Source organism: Scylla paramamosain, chromosome 33 (genome assembly GCF_035594125.1).
Source record: "Scylla paramamosain isolate STU-SP2022 chromosome 33, ASM3559412v1, whole genome shotgun sequence".
Classification (NCBI taxonomy): Eukaryota; Metazoa; Arthropoda; class Malacostraca; order Decapoda; family Portunidae; genus Scylla; species Scylla paramamosain.
In genome coordinates this window covers 7,429,300-7,445,357 of record NC_087183.1, presented here as the reverse complement: position 1 = coordinate 7,445,357, position 16,058 = coordinate 7,429,300, and the positions used below count along the sequence as shown (strand labels likewise).

Here is a 16,058-nt window from a genome sequence, read left to right as displayed (position 1 = left end):
TTGGAATAACTACATATGTACGATAATTTTACCAGAAGTACAATAATTTCAACCTGTGTATTACGATAATATGGCCAAAACAATCTGGCAACGCTGGAGCTGGTGCAGCTGACAGTCTCGTTGTCATGGCTACAGGGACGCAGATAAGAGTCTGAACACTTCACACCTTGCCGCTAGTCCGGTGACTACTATATTTTGCCCATTCATGCAAACACGAGTGCAAGTCGGCGGGCACACGCTGAGGTGTAGGATTGAAGGCAGAAGTGAGAACAAGTTAATTTGTGCCAGTGTTCGACATGCCGCCTAAGGTAAACACGAGCTGCAAAGTCATAAGAGCCAGTGCGTGCCTTTTTTTTTTTCCACTCAGCCTTCCACTTCTTCTGATCCTTGGTGAATTAACTTATCGGCATGTAAAAGCTTCCATATGAAGAGCGGTAGTTGACTTGAAGATCTACAAATTATTTAATGATAACAAGACTACTATTAACACATAATTCAATGTAATTAATCCGTGTTGGTTACTCCTGACTTGTCCTTCCAACTCTTCACTCAGTGGCTGGAACATCCTTTCGTGATGCGGCGGCGAATATCATCATCATACGAGCCTAATGTTAATGTGAGAATAACACCCTCAGTATCTCCATTGGTTATTCAGATGTACTAAGTCCAACGTGATATGATCTAATAAGGGAAAAAATAATCATACTATTACATTATGGCTACATATGAAAGGATTTGAATGGATATTAAGGAACATTTCAGGGAAAAGAACGTTCATAGTAAGATAATGAGCTGGTAAAACGTGTATGTACAACATGTGTACATTACTTACATAATGATAATTCTGAGTATTTATATTAATGTTCTGCCTCTTTCTCAGCCCCCAGTCGGCACCAGGAAGCTCAGCAAAGAGGAGAGGGAGAAACTGCGGCGACTCGAGCAGGAGAGGAAGCAAAGGGAGGCAGAAGAGGCAAGGTAGGCCACTCAAAATTTACATAATGTCTGATTCTGTAAACCGTAGTACTTAGTGCAGGGCAGGCTTAGAGGAACTGAAATTAATTATAAGACAAAAGACGAAATTCCAAAAATATTATTGCTACCAATCGCCTTAAACTGGAGAGGAGTGAACTTTCAATCTGGAGTCACATTAGATAGATATAGTGGATAGAAGAGGGGTAGCCAAGCAGTGGCGCTCTCTTTTGACCCAACACAGAGACTGGCTACTTGCGTCTGCTCTCTCATGCAGAGAAGAAGCGGAGGTGTGTGACTTTAGGATACATTATGGAGTAAATATCCCAGCAGTAGGAAGATGTGAGATGGTAATGGGAAGAGAAAGAATGGAAGAGAGTTTAAGTGTTAGGTGACATGGCTAGGTAAACATAGTGTGGGATACGATAACTAGAGTGACAAACAAAATCATCAAGGCAAGAAATAACGAGTTCAAGCTTGATAAAGTTAGATATGAAAAGAGATAGAAGGAAATTGGTTCATAAACAGTGGTGGACACACACACACTGCTTCATCATATTGCTATATTATTATTATTATTAATATTATTATTATTATCATTATTATTATTATTATCATCATCACAGCTTTTCATAACTTTAATCCTGAAATAAGAAAGATTATCACACACACACACACACACACACACACAGACACACACTTCCCCACACAGACACACACCTCCCCCCCTCCCCCCTTGCCTTTGGTGCTCAAGGTAGTGGCGGCCAGAAGCGCCTGTTGACGATGTCCTGCAGCTCGTGCCACCACTCGGCGCCGTGGCCACGCAGGGCGTCCAGACGGGAGCACCACTGATGCACCAGGCCCTTGCCGCACCGCTCGTAGTCGCGGTACAGCAGCTCCCGGTCCTTCACAGGGGCCGGCAGGTCGCCCAGTTGGAAGCGGATTTTCCCGCGGTTCCTGCAGGTGGAAGTCTCCTGCACCTTCAACTCTTCCAAGGCAATCTGGCATTGCGCCCGCCGGGCGGCCAGCTGCTTCAAGTAGTATCGTCTGTACTGCTCCCGGAAGTCAGCACGCTGCTCGGGTGTCATGGCATCGCCGCACTCCTCGCACTCCAGGGTGATGACGCAGTGCTGGCACCGGAAAGGCTGCCTGGTGGCGTCAGTGGTCGTGGCGGTCATGGCGGGTGTCGCTGTGCCGCGGCCTGGGAACTGCTGGCTTCAGAGAGCGGCAAAGATTTTGCCGCTCACACAAAAGTGTCTTGTCAAACACGCCACTCGCGGGAACACCCGCACCACAAATATGTAACAAGTTTGAAATTATTATAAATTACTTGCTTAGATCCAAGATGGGTGCACTACAACACCATCAATGATCTTTGCTGAGCGCCATCCTTACTACACTACATAAAACAGATATAATGAATCCAGATGAAAACCGTAATACAATAGTATAGTTTTGTAATAATTTGTAATAATTTAATTTAATCTTATTCCTTCCTTCGATGATAAGAATTGTTCAGATGGTTTCTTTTTCCCATGTAGCGTGTTGTTATAAGAATTCCCTTCCTTAAATAAATGAAAAAAATAAAAAAAATAAATAAAAATTTCATCTCTGCCAACATTTGAATTTAAAGTTTCGGCTACCTATTACACACACACACACGCACACACACACACTTCTCAATACCTAGATGCCTCACCCCTGCAGGATAAGAGAAGAGGAGGAGGCGGCGGCGCAGAGGGCAAGGGAGGCGGAAGAGGAGGCGCGACGGGAGGAGCGGCGGAGGGAGCAACAGCGACAAAGGGTGAAGCAGCTGAAGGCGACGCTGGAGGTGATGCGGCAGCTGGACCTCACCATGGAGCTGACCCGCGGGCGCCTCAGGGAGGAGGAGGAGGTACCGGGGAGCAAGAGGCAGGGAAGGAGGAAAAAAAAAAAGGGACGGAGGAAATGAAGAAACAGGGAAGGAAGAGGAGAAGGAAGAGTAAGAAAGGAGAAAGGAAGAGTGGGAAAGCAGGGAAGGATGTGAACGGGGAAGAATGAGGAAGGGGAGAAAGAAGAGCGGAGGAGGGAAAAAGAGATGATATGAGAAGTCTTTTTCTCCCTTAGCATACATGTGCATCCCATTCAAGTATTGCGTTAGTTGATTTTTTTTTTCCAAAGAATGAAACAATATGTGTGTGTTTTTCCTATACTTCCTCAGTGGGAGCGAATGATGCGATGTGACGGCTTGCCTGACCCCACCAGCGTGCCGGAAATGAACAGGTAAGGGGGACAGCGGACACTATTCTATTATTCATCATCGCTCTTTATCCCGTTTACCTGGTGTTCCCTCTTGTGCGTTCTCTCATGCTCCTGTTGGCTTTCTTAGGGTTGTTTCCTTTTTTAGTCACATATTCGTGTGCGTACCTCCATTCTTTCATTGAAGATAACATAATACGCACACCACAATGCCTGCTTATTTTGGAATCGTGTACTCGGACGCCTCGACGCCTTATTTCACCTTCTTTTAATAGTGCAAGTAGATTTTTCTTTGAGTGTTTTCATGATAATAGTGATATCTTAATTATTCTGCACCACAAATGAACTAAATTATCGAGAACTCTACTAATAATTTAAGTGGCCATTGAAAACACTCTTTATGACAGAACCAATCATTAAACAATATGGATTCAGATATGTATTAGTTAAATCATGCCGAGGCGGCCCTGCGCGAGTTAAGCCAAGGGGAAGGGAAGCTCACGGCAGCAGTAATGAGGCTGACTGGCTGAGGATTACATGTAATGCACTGTATCTCTTTAATTTCTAGTGATTTCTCTTCATTAACTGCTTCAAAATAATCGAAAAATATCATAATGCTTTTTTTCCAATCTAAGGTTTTGTTTATTTCAGTTTTTTTTTGTTTTTTTTGTTTCGCTATATTTAAATTTGCTGGTTCCCGACAGGTACCTCAGTCTGTGGCGCGCTGACCCGGACTCCGCCACACTGAAGGGAGCGCTCGCCAAGACAGACCAGGTCATCCATGTGAGTGCCTCAGTCACCAACACTCCCGCACACCTGACAGACACACAGATAGACAAATAAATAGCAGATAAACAGACAGCTAGACAAGTAAACAACAGATACAGACATACACACTTACATACAGACAGACAGACAGAAATAGACAAATAAATATTGACAGAAATAGACAAATAAATATACAAATAAATATTAAGTTTCTACATTGAATATATGCACGATGTATAGACGGTCATTATCATTATTATTATTATTATTATTACTGTTATTTCCCTGAAGGTGATCTCGGAACTGGAAGGAGTAATGGAGGAGAACTGCGACGCTACAGCAAAACAACGGAGGGACTGGAGAGAGGTGAGAAGGGAGTAGAGAGAGAAGGGAATGGACTAGAGGAAGGGAGGGAGGAATTTGGTAAGAGAATAGGAATGACTGGAGGGAGGTGGGGAGGGAGTGGAGAGAGGAAAGAAGGGGCTGGAGGAAGTGGAGGAATGAAGAAGGGAAGGAGGAATATGGGATAGGGACTATTATAGGTGGAGAGGGACCAGAGAGAACTGTCAATTTTTTAACTGAAAGACAAACTGGAGATACGTTATGCAATATATCTATATACACATGTAACGGTAATGCAACCTTTACTACACACACTAGATCTGGCTAGAGCTGCAGGAGGCGCAGAAGGCGAAGCTAGACGAGGCCACATACAACCAGCTCCTGGACCTGCGCCCCTACCTGGACCTGGAAACAATGGTGAGCTGACTCCTCCACGTGTTGTCACTTCATGGGGCGTGGGTATTTGATCCAAGTTCTCCTCCAAGCAGCTCGGCAGTACACTATGCATCCTCCTGTGACCGTTACCTTCCTCTCAAGCTTCCTTTATGCAGTCCATCTTCCTTCGCTTGTGTCTTCTTCCTCTCCTGCCCTCTACTTGGATATTCATCACTCTTCTTCCTTATGTACGAGTCTCGTGTTTCAGTCTTCTTCCTCGTACCTTTTAAAAGCTCCACCACCGTCCTGTTATAATCCCTCTTGTTCTGAGTTGATAGTCAAATGAATGTTGATAAGTGAGAAGGGTAGAAAGGGACAATACTAATGTTTGTTTTTTCTTACAGATGTGTTCTGATGTGTTGCTTTATTTTAAAAGACTATAACACCCACTCAGGGGCGTTAGACAAGGGTATTTCTTCTTGGTATATTATTACGCCAGGTTATTGACACTCGTTCATTCTTGTGTGTGTTTACTTGTCCCATATGGTGAACGTGAGGGTGAACGTGAGGGTGAACGGTCCAACTGGAAAAGGACCCTTAATTCATCTCTACGCAATACAAAATTAACATAAGTAACATCACAAAGTCCACATGAAGGCATTAGAACAACACATTAATGAAATCACTATGCACACGTGTCAAAAAAAAGAAAAAATAAATTAACAAATACATGATAAATAAACTACTAGCTAACAAGCTATGGTGACTATCCTTACGGTGTAAAGACTCTTCTGGGTCACATAAATCTCACATGAATGTTTGATTACCTAACTATGACAATTTACGTTGAAATATTACAAAAAAAAAAAAAAAAAAACACAACATATATGTAACAGTTCTGGGTGTAACAAAGTAAATACAACAGGAGAGAATAACAAGCAACAAAGTACTACACTTTCCTAATATATTCCTAAACCTATCACAAATATAATAGAGGAACACTCACCAATCTCTGGCGCTCACAGGGAATAAATCCACAGGTTTAAATCCAACAAAGTGTGTGCGGCTGCTATACCACAGATAGACTGCCGGCTTTACCTCCCTCCCTGAGCTACCTTCCCTCGAGGGATTCATACACAAATGAAACACTCATTAACACTCATTATTCCTAGATAGTTATCATATGAAATGAGCAAATACTATGAAACAAACAAATATGAAATGAGCAATATACATAAATAATTTGTATAGTGACCACCATCAAACATCATGTGTTACAAAAGACTAATGGGAGAAAACTAATTGACTACTAAATTACAGTGTGTGTGTGTGTGTGTGTGTGTGTGTGTGTGTGTGTGTGTAAAATAATACTGTTTACGTAGATACATGAAATTTCTCTCTAAAATATAAATAGATAAATGAAAGTAAGTAATCAGTTAAATAAATAATAAGCTTTCCCTACCGTCCCCCATCCTCCCTTCCTCCCTCTCTCCCTCCTTCTCCTTCCTGACAGGCAGCCAAGGGAGGACAAAGATCAGTTGATGTCTAGTTAACCTGTGTAGCCTTTATCCTTCCCCAGGTGTACGCCTTCTTCACCTCGTCCCCCCTGGTGTCTCTCGCCCTCTGGAGCAACACCACCAGGTCGCCCAAGAACAATTCCCACGAGGTAAGAATATCAAGAGAGAAAACACGTAGACTAAGTCATGCCACACACTTTGGACCATATTTTGAAACACTTCTGTGCCACACCTCCACTGCTTTCAAAGGGCTGTAGTTGAAGTTACACGGGTTCTTATTTTTTTTAATTTTAATTTTTTTTTATTTATTTATTTTTTTTTACGATTCTAGTGACAAGTTGACAAGATTTCTATATTATTAACAGGAAAAACACTCTTGAGAACCGGGCTCATCATCTCGGCGGTCTTTGAAAATAGTCATGATGAGAGCAAAGCGTTTCAGAATATGGGGTCTTGTCTCATCCCGAAGCTCACAAACCTTGCTTCAGCTTCTGCCCACACATGGCACACTACCTCAAACCTTCCGTCCGTCGCCTGAAATTAATGTCCTTATACTACTTTACTACTAACTTATATATCTGCCTTAAATCATAATAAACCTGTCCTTTAACTTAAACCATCCATACCCCCGATTAAGAGGAAAAGTACGAAAAATCTTACTAAATCCTCTTCTTGTAACTTCTTGTACATAGCCTGCTAAAAGAAAAGAGAAAAATAAAAAAAAAATCAATAAGGAATGTAAAAACTGTATTAGATTCTCTTCATGTAGCGTCTTGTATATAGCCCCCCTCCCCCAATAAAAGAATAATAAATAAAAAAAATTAAGGCATCAGCACCTCACCTTGATCTGTGTGGTACAGGTGAAGGAGCTCGGGTTCACCTTCACGCTGCCGGAGGATCTGGCCGAGGCGGAGTGTGTGGTGCGCGTCATGAGGACAGAATACGACCATTACTCCAAGTTTGCCCGCACCTTCAACAGTCCCGACGTGCCGGAGCCTGACATCACCCTCCTCGGTTAGTAGTGTTTGTAATGATGCTCTTTTCAGTAGCCATTTTCTCCTTTTGTTTGTACAGTATGTTTCTAAAAGGGAAGTAAAGGATATTTACAATGGGGTATTTACAATGATGCTGTTGTTTTTTTTTTCAATATTTCATTTTCAACAGTCATTATCTCCTTTTGGTTGAACAGTATCTATTATGAAAATGAAGAAAAGGGCATTTACAAAGGACTATTTACAGCGAGTCTCTTTTGTATGTTTATGACCAAGTCTGCTTAAGGACCGTATTCTAAAGCACTCCAGCGCCGCACCTCCACCACATTCAAAAGACTCTAGTTGAAGTTAAACAGGTTCTAACAGATTAACAAGATTTCCACATTACTAACAGGAAGAAGTACTCTTCAGAACCTGACTAAGCATTGTATCTTTTGAAAATTGTCGTGATGAGAGAGAGCAAAGCGTTTCAGAATACTGGCCAAGGTCTTACTGTGTTCGTGTCCCCGGCAGACGTGGAGGATCCCGCGGATGCAGCACCTGGCGACGACCAATCACAGCAGGGCGACCAGGTGTGTTGGCTAAACGTGTTCCTCATCATCATTGTCGTTGAAGTCGTAGTTGTCGTCGTTATCATCGTCCTCCTACTTCTGCTCTTGTTCCTTCCTCTTTCTCCTCCTCCTCTTCTAACATCATCTGCTTCTTTTTTCTCTTCTTCTTCTTCTTCTTCTTCTTTATTTTTCTTTCTTTTCTTTTTTCTTCTTTTCTTTCATATATCCTTTTTCTTCCTTTTTTCGTTTTTATTGATTTCTTTTCTATTCTTTTCGTTTCTTTCTTTCATTATCGTCATCGTTATCATCATCATTTTAATCTTTCTCTTCTTCTTTCTCCACGATAACGTAGGTAATTTTATTTCCACAAGGAATGATATTGGATTTTTTATTTTCTTTTGTGTTATTCATTCTTGTTATTTGGTGTTTATTTTTCATTCTCTGATGTCATTTGCGAAAAAAAATATGCTCGTATACACTACATAATTTGTACATTATTATTATTATTATTATTATTATTATTATTATTGCAAGTAGTAGTGGTTAGTAGTAGTAGTAGTAGTAGTAGTAGTAGCAATAATAGGAGAAGAGGTGGTGGTAGTAGTAGTAACAATAGTAATTTTTGTCGCTATTAACCTCTAACCTCCATTTTCTATTCAGAAGAGCGAAGGAAAGGGCGAAGGTGATAAAATGGGTGAGTTCCAACAACAACAACAACAACTACTACTACTACTACTACTACTACTACTACTACTACTACTACTACTATTACTGCTGCTTCTACTTCTACTACTACTACTACTACTACTACTACTTCTCCTGCTACTACTACTACTACTACTACTACTACTACTACTACTACTACTACTACTACTACTACTACTTTTACCACTACTCCTATTAAACAGATGGTAAATTAATTCATAAAACGACAGAACAAAATGTACATCCTTCTTTATCAGCCCACCACATTCCTTCAGCTTTCCATCATTGCTCAGCCTCCCGTCGCCCCACTTACCTCAGCCTCCTGTCACCCTCCCTTATTCTCCCATCACCTTGCTTCTGGCTCGGGCTCCTATCATTCTGTCCTACCCCATTCATCTCCCTGCCTGCTGTGTCCCCTTCGCAGGTGCTCCTCCGACGTCCTCCAAGAAGAACAAGCAGCCTCACTTCACGGACACTGCCTACGCTGAGCTGAACCTGCGTCGGTACCGCATCCAGGGCGGCGTGTACACCATCGACTTGCTGGAGGTGCCGCCACAGCCCCGCGTGCTCACCGACTGCACCATAACTCAAGGTGTGTGTGTGTGTGTGTGTGTGTGTGTGTGTAGTGATTTGTAAGCGAAACAACTACGTGCTGTATGTATGTACTTACGAAACTGAATAAAAATTGGATATGAAATGAAAAGTTTCACATGATGAGTGTAGATGATGAAAATAACGCATGAGATCCCAGGTTGTGATTGTCAAGATTGACGCTCATATTGTGGGAAAGTTTCCTCAGCTTATGTTGAGAAGGAGGAGGAGGAGGAGGATAGTGCTTGATTGCGCATGCATAATATGCACCCTCTTCTCTGCACGCCAGTGGAGGAGGTGTGCACGGTGTCACGCGTGCACTGGGTGGCGCAGTACAACCCGCCAGCTGCCCCTGAGGCGGCGGGACAGCGGCGCCGCGATCCTGAAGCAGTGGAGCAGGAGATGAGGCAGCTGGAGCGGGAATTGCAGAAACTACTCCTCATAACCATCAAGTGAGTGGCCTTGAACATGAGATGGACACCCCTGGGGTGTCACAACAAACAACACAATGGTCAAAACAGGCACAAGGCAGTCAGTCGTTCGTCTCAGGAAAGTAACGAGAGATGTTGAACTGCAGCAACATGTGGGCTGTTGTTACTGAAGCCAGAGATATAGAATGAAACTGTCTCTCTCTCTCTCTCGCTCTCCAAAAGTGTATGAACACGGCGACACTTTTTCAGGCTGCCGGACTCCGCCTTCTGGTTCGAGCCGCCGCAGATGGTGTTGTGGGACGAGGCGAAGCGGTGCTGGTCCAACGAGTATTTCCATGACGTCAAGTACAACGAAGACCAGTGTGTCATGCAGGTACTGGTACTGGAGAGAGAGAGAGAGAGAGAGAGAGAGAGAGAGAGAGAGAGAGTTATTTCCTGTTTGTTCTTGGCAAGCGTAACACTCTACAGCTTGTGAGGAATCGGTCGCCGCCTCATTCTCAAGACACGACTGTTCGCCTCCCTCCATTCCCAGCATCCTGACTACCCTGGCTCATCTCCTCCTGCGTCCTCTGAGTAACTGTACTCTCACAAAGGGTTTCTGCACAGTGAGCTGGACCCGTGGCCATTCGAAACACAAGAATATGGGAACGTAAATAAAGGAAGCTGCAAGAAGCCAGTAGGCCTACCCGTATAAAACATCCTTATTTATATTCACTATCATCCCTTTATGTACATTTATCTAGTCTTATTTAGAGGTTCTATATTGACTTGGCATTAACAACGTAATTACTTATAGGTTATTTCAGTCATATTGCAATGACTCAAATACAGAAGCCCCACAACCTCGCTGGAGCTCTTGGTGAACCATTGCTCGACGGGTTCGATTACCGACTCGGCACCTGTTCCCGTAGCTCAGATGTCTTGAGTCTCTAGATCAGTTGCTCAGTATTCCAGTGTACTAAGTGTGTTCTGTTTGTGCATTAGTTTGTACAAGTGGGCGCCATAGTAAAGCTACGGGCAATGAAGGATCTGCAAACCCTGATCAGTCCTTTAGCTCGGTGGTGTCCCTTGTCGAGGTGCTGCTAGGTGTACTGCTGTGACAGTGCGATTTAGCGATGCGATGGGGCAGCAAGCTTTCGTCATTGTGTTTAATGATGGAAAAGGGCCACGAGCTGTGTTAGCTTTATGTGCAGCGGTGGAAGGGCCACGAGCCACGTTAGCGTTAATTGATGGAAGCAATATTAATTAATCTGAATCTTTGATAATATTGTTGCTGTTGTTAAGTTTTAGAAAAGGCTTGTGTGACGCACGTATCACCGCACTGGCATGAGATTTCATTTCTTCCTGAGTTGCTGGGGTGACTGCCGCCTGCATCTTTATTAAACCTTCCTTGGTCGTTACTAGTCCTTAGTTAACAACAAAGGCCACAGAGATGACGCGTCGGCTTGTCCAAGGATTTTCTTATAGATGCAGAATCCTTAATAAACTATTACTAAGTTAATTAAAAAAAAAAACAAAAAAAAACCAATAACTCTCACTGAATTCTACTATAAGTATTCGAGATAAGGGTAATTGTCTAGAGTCCTTACCGGGCCTTATTACTGGTCTATTCACTTCAATTCTTTTACACATACCTTCACATGCACCTAAAACATCATTTTAAAGTGGGGGACAAATGCCCCCTTCCCTCTAGTCGGTTAGGTTAGGTTAGGTTAGGTTAGGGTAATTGTCTAGAGTCCTTACCGGGCCTTATTACTGGTCTATTCACTTCAATTCTTTTACACATACCTTCACATGCACCTAAAACCTAACCTAACCTAACCTAACCTAACCTAACTTAACCTAACCTAACCTAACCTAACCTAACCGACTAGAGGGAAGGGGGCATTTGTCCCCCACTTTAAAATGATGTTTTAGGTGCATGTGAAGGTATGTGTAAAAGAATTGAAGTGAATAGACCAGTAATAAGGCCCGGTAAGGACTCTAGACAATTACCGAGATAAGATGTCGAGATGTTTAAGAAAGTAGTGCCCAGTTAGTTTTGTTATCAGGCTATGGAATATTGTTAAGGCGTGGAATGTTTGCCCGCCCTTGTACTGCTTGGGTATGTGTGAGAGGACGGAAGAGTGACCTCCTCCTCCCACAGGTGCGCACAACCAGGCTGGGGGTGATGGGGTTGGCCATGAACCGCTTCGCCAACCTGCCCTTCCAGAGTTGGGAGCTGAAGCCTCAAGGTCCCGGCGCCGTCTCCCTCACGCTGATCGCCGCCGTGGTGGTTGCTGACTTCACCATTACGGTAATATCTGCCGCTACTTCAGTTTCGTGCTGTGCTGCTGCTGCTTTGCTGTCTTGCTTCATCTCTTCTTGCATTCTTTTATTTTGTGTTTATTGTCTTTTAGCATATCATAAGAGTCAAGCTTCGATATAAGAATCTATGATAATAGGTTTTCTACGATTGATATAATAAATAAAGATGTGGTCAGATTTCAGGATATTAAGTATGACCTCAGTGTGACTGGACGTACTGTCAACTGGTATGTGTGACAGGTCGTCGAGTCGAGAAATATTTTGATTAACAGAGGCTTGAAGTTGGTAGTTGTCCGGCAAGACACTGCTAGATCCTCTTGGATCCTGCGCCGGGTGTTCAGCGACGTTCGTTCAATTAATGGTAGTAATCTTTCTTTCAGCCTTCCTTTACACCACTGTATGTGAAACAAATGCATTCATCTACCAGGAGTTTTGAGGTTAAGGTGTTTAGATTGAAGTAAATACATGTTAAATGATCCATTGTAGATACCATGTATAGACACGCTAAGCGACGAAACACACAAATCCGCAATTGAAGTTTGAATTTTTTACTTTTATAAAAAATTGTGTGTAAGGTTAGTTTACTTGCATACAGGAGGGACAGGTGTGCCTCGCTAACCTGCAGGACGGCGCCCGCACCGCCCTTTCGCACTTATACGGCAAGCCCATGAAGCCCAACACGCTCATCAAAGTGAGTCTTGCATTGACCAATCAGTAAGTTTCTGCATCGTGTTAGTGTGAGATTCTTTGATACTTTGCTTTTCTACGTTAAGTGTGCCTTCAGAAATGTCTTCCTTTCCCTCGTTCAGATCCATAAGTAGCCATAGATTTAACTTTTTCCTTTTCTTTTACTGCAGCTAGTTTCGTCTTTGATAAAGCAACTAGCGTAGAGCATCTTAAAGATAAGTGGAATAATGACAGACAGACTTGTGCGCACACGCCTCTCTTAATTAAGTCCTTCAGTATTTTTAATATGAAAGATATATCAGGATTCAATATTGCATTTTATAATATTCAAACGTAAGAATATAATACTCGTCGCAGTCATGTTTACTAAACCCTCAATCATTGTTCACATATCTTGCTAATAAAGCTTATAATAACAAAATATTCTGTTGTGTTAAATGGTTCTCTCTCTCTCTCTCTCTCTCTCTCTCTCTCTCTCTCTCTCTCTCTCTCTCTCTCTCTCTCTCTCTCTCTCTCTCTCTCTCTCTATATATATATATATATATCTCTATATCTCTCTCTCTCCAGACCCTTCAGTTCTACGGCATCAACCTCTTCCCAGACCGGGACTCGTACTGCTACATCGACGGCCTGCCAGCCAAGCATCGGCCCACAGAGCAGCACCTGTATCGCTGTCTAGCCCTCGTCGCCCCCGCCCTGCACTTTGCCTGGAGCCGCTGGAACCTCCTTGCAGGGGAGACCAAACTCGTGTTCCAGATGAAGACCAAGAAACTGTCAGCTGATGATACGCAGGTGTGTGTGTGTGTGTGTGTGTGTGTGTGTGTGTGTGTGTGTGTGTGTGTGTGTCTGTGTCTGTGTTGGGGGGAAGGGGGGTAGTGTGTGTGTGTGTGTAGGTGTTTTGTTAATGTTTTTGGACTTCCCTGCCCCTCCCCCCCTCTCTCACCCTGATTATTATTATTATTATACTTAATCTATAGCTCAACTTTTTCTTTAATGTAAAAAATATAGATAAATACAAAAATGATAAGTAAATAAAACAAATAGTATCATTTGGCCATACTAAATCTCACCTGTCGCGGTTCCTCAGGTGGGGCAGCCGCTGGTGCTGGTGACGCCACAGAAAACTTCCATCCTGGAGTGCACAGAGATCTCACAGGCCTTCTCCACCACGGACGAGGACGAGTCTAAGGTGAGGAGGTTAGGGGGAGGGTGGTGCACTGGTCAGATAAAGGCAACGTGGACCCTTAGTCACTGTAAACGTTCGGTAGCTCGATGACACTATCAGAGTGGTGACTTCCCTCATGCACACCGTAGCTTGGTGACGCTGTCAGTGTGGTGACTTCCCTCATGCACATTCGTCACTCGTCACTTTTCTAGTATTTACAGTGACCTTTCCTTTGATCCTACCCATCTGGCTGTTCCTCTCTATTTGTTGCTTCACTTCCTGCGGATGGGTGTTGTGTCATAGGTTTGTGCGGATTCATAGCTTTATCCAGCATCTGCCTAACACCCGCAGTTCTGAGCCCTCGCAGTTCTGAGCCCACGCCCGCCCACCTTTAACTTTTTTTTTTTTTTCTCTTCTTTACATGACCCGCATGTTTTGTATCCGCAGCGCATTCCATAGTCCACACCAGCCCCGCACCGGCAATATATATATATATATATATATATATATATATATATATATATATATATATATATATATATATATATATATATATATATATATATATATATATATATGACATGGGACCGCCATGATACAGTGATACTGCGCCTTAACTCATGGGACCGCCATGGTAGTGATACTGCGCCTCATCTCACCTCATAAATAAAGAAAAGGAATGCATTCCTCTTCTTATCCTCTCGATGTGTTGCCTGTAAACACTTTCCGGGCCACGCCTTCTGTGATTTGCTGCCCTGTGTAGCCCACCTCTTTTAACTCGTTGACACCTTCCCGCCTTGCACTCACAATACACACACACACACACCTGCATGTATTTTCAAAGTCGAGGTCGCAGCCGCCTCACACATACAAAATTTTTGCATTGCATGTCCCCAGCCGCCATGCATTAAGACACCCGCGGGATCCATGCCCGTGCGCCCTACCCACACAGACGTCTGTGTTGCAGTACTACGCGGACCTGTACCAGTTGGTGTTGGGTGAGATGGGAGAGTCGGTGCGACAGACGGTGCAGGAGGCCTCGCCAGTCTTCATCTACACCATCCACCACGTGCTCAAGTCCGCCTCGGTGATATCTTACTGCTGAGCTGGACGGTATGTGCTGCCATACTGTGACTACATGTGGACTGTACCATTGTCACGCGCTTTTACGTGTTCCGAACTGTGGTCCTCCTTACAGACTGTTAGAGGCAGTATGGAAATACAGCGGTACCAGTGACAGGAGGTGACGGAAAATAGGTTATAAAGTCAAGAGCCGCGGTCTCGACCACTTTAGTTAGGATGGCGGAGCGCCTAAGGTTGCTGTGCTAGATGTGACATGTACAAGAGCTGTGCCCGAAGGCTTCTATCATGCACGATGTAGGGGATGTGTGAGGTTTGCTGGAGGGGAGACACACCCTGACAGTGTTGAGAGGAGTGCTAGGCGAGTGGTCACACTCACAGGGGGCTAGTAACCCTGCTGTGAGGGAGAAGTCTGTAATATTCTGGAGTTCACCGTTTTGCCACATCCCTCTTTTCTGCTCTGTAACTTTATGAAGATGTGTACAGTATTTCGCCTTGTAAGCAATAGTGGTAGCATTACGCAGCTCTGCATGTAATAAATCCTCACTAATAAACTGATTGTTATCTTTATCGGGGGCTGCAGATCAACGTTTTCATCGCCTCTCCTTCAGTACAAAACCTTATGGTGAGTAGGATATTGTAGAGGCACCGCAAAAGGCTCTTCATTTTCTTACTGGTAACGTAGCGGGATGTACTGGACTCCCATCTTCAGATAAAGCGAATAAAAAAAAAAAAAAAAACTCTGACAAGGAGGAAGAAGCGACTGAAGCGTCTGCTGTAGTGCAGTGGCGTGTGTTGCTGTTGCAGTGGCTCGGGAATAAGCAGTGTTCCTACTTACTAAGATTGAGGAGGAGACAAAACAGACAAAGCTTGAGGAGGAGACAAAACCGACAGAGTTACTAAGCTTGAGAAGATGCAAAACAGACAGACTTACTAAGCTGGAGAATAAAATAAAGCAGACCGACTTACTAAGCGTGATGAGCCAAACGTACATAGTTTAGCACACACAAAATCACACTGAAGATAAACGTGCCGAGTAATCTTCCCATCTTCACACATTTACTTGCTAACATTACCAGCAGCGGCCTGAATGTTTTTTAAAAGAGTCTGACAGTTTCCTATTTGCACAACAGTTTGAGTGATCTTAAAAAAAAATGTAATTGTTTCGCGTATTTCCGAGTGTGGGTGCAGGTTGTTGAAATATTTGGTGAGTTTCGCGTGACATTACATGAAGAGTTATACCGTAAACACCAAATTCTGAATGCCTTCTGTGGGGAGTCACTTGGTACTGGGATGGGTGATACTCAGGTCATATAGGCCTATAATGTTCACAAAGCCAT

General features: G+C 43.5%; 1 protein-coding gene and 1 long non-coding RNA gene across 5 annotated transcripts; one reads left to right on the top strand and one right to left on the bottom strand.

The window, feature by feature from the left end:
- On the top strand, nucleotides 1-15,300 carry LOC135089577 (dynein axonemal intermediate chain 7 homolog). 4 transcript variants are annotated; one of them, XM_063985322.1, is made up of 19 exons: nucleotides 4-308; nucleotides 881-975; nucleotides 2,677-2,863; nucleotides 3,170-3,231; nucleotides 3,912-3,990; nucleotides 4,267-4,341; nucleotides 4,636-4,734; nucleotides 6,272-6,358; nucleotides 7,070-7,223; nucleotides 7,715-7,773; nucleotides 8,413-8,446; nucleotides 8,882-9,049; nucleotides 9,338-9,500; nucleotides 9,729-9,852; nucleotides 11,626-11,775; nucleotides 12,382-12,477; nucleotides 13,041-13,265; nucleotides 13,561-13,662; nucleotides 14,591-15,300. In XM_063985322.1, exons 1-19 carry the CDS (start codon nucleotides 297-299, stop codon nucleotides 14,741-14,743), a joined length of 2,124 nt encoding a protein of 707 aa, XP_063841392.1. In that variant the 5' UTR covers nucleotides 4-296; the 3' UTR covers nucleotides 14,744-15,300. The 4 variants fall into 4 exon arrangements, with proteins under 4 accessions (XP_063841393.1, XP_063841390.1, XP_063841392.1 ...); XM_063985323.1 differs by having other exon boundaries at nucleotides 1-975; nucleotides 14,536-15,300; XM_063985320.1 differs by having other exon boundaries at nucleotides 3-975.
- Nucleotides 3,760-5,802, bottom strand: LOC135089578 (uncharacterized). Its single transcript, XR_010261552.1, has 3 exons — nucleotides 5,699-5,802; nucleotides 4,717-5,275; nucleotides 3,760-4,023 (listed from the first exon to the last, which is right to left on the bottom strand). It is a non-coding gene; the product is annotated as an uncharacterized LOC135089578 (long non-coding RNA).
- Nucleotides 15,301-16,058: the final 758 nt, after the last annotated feature.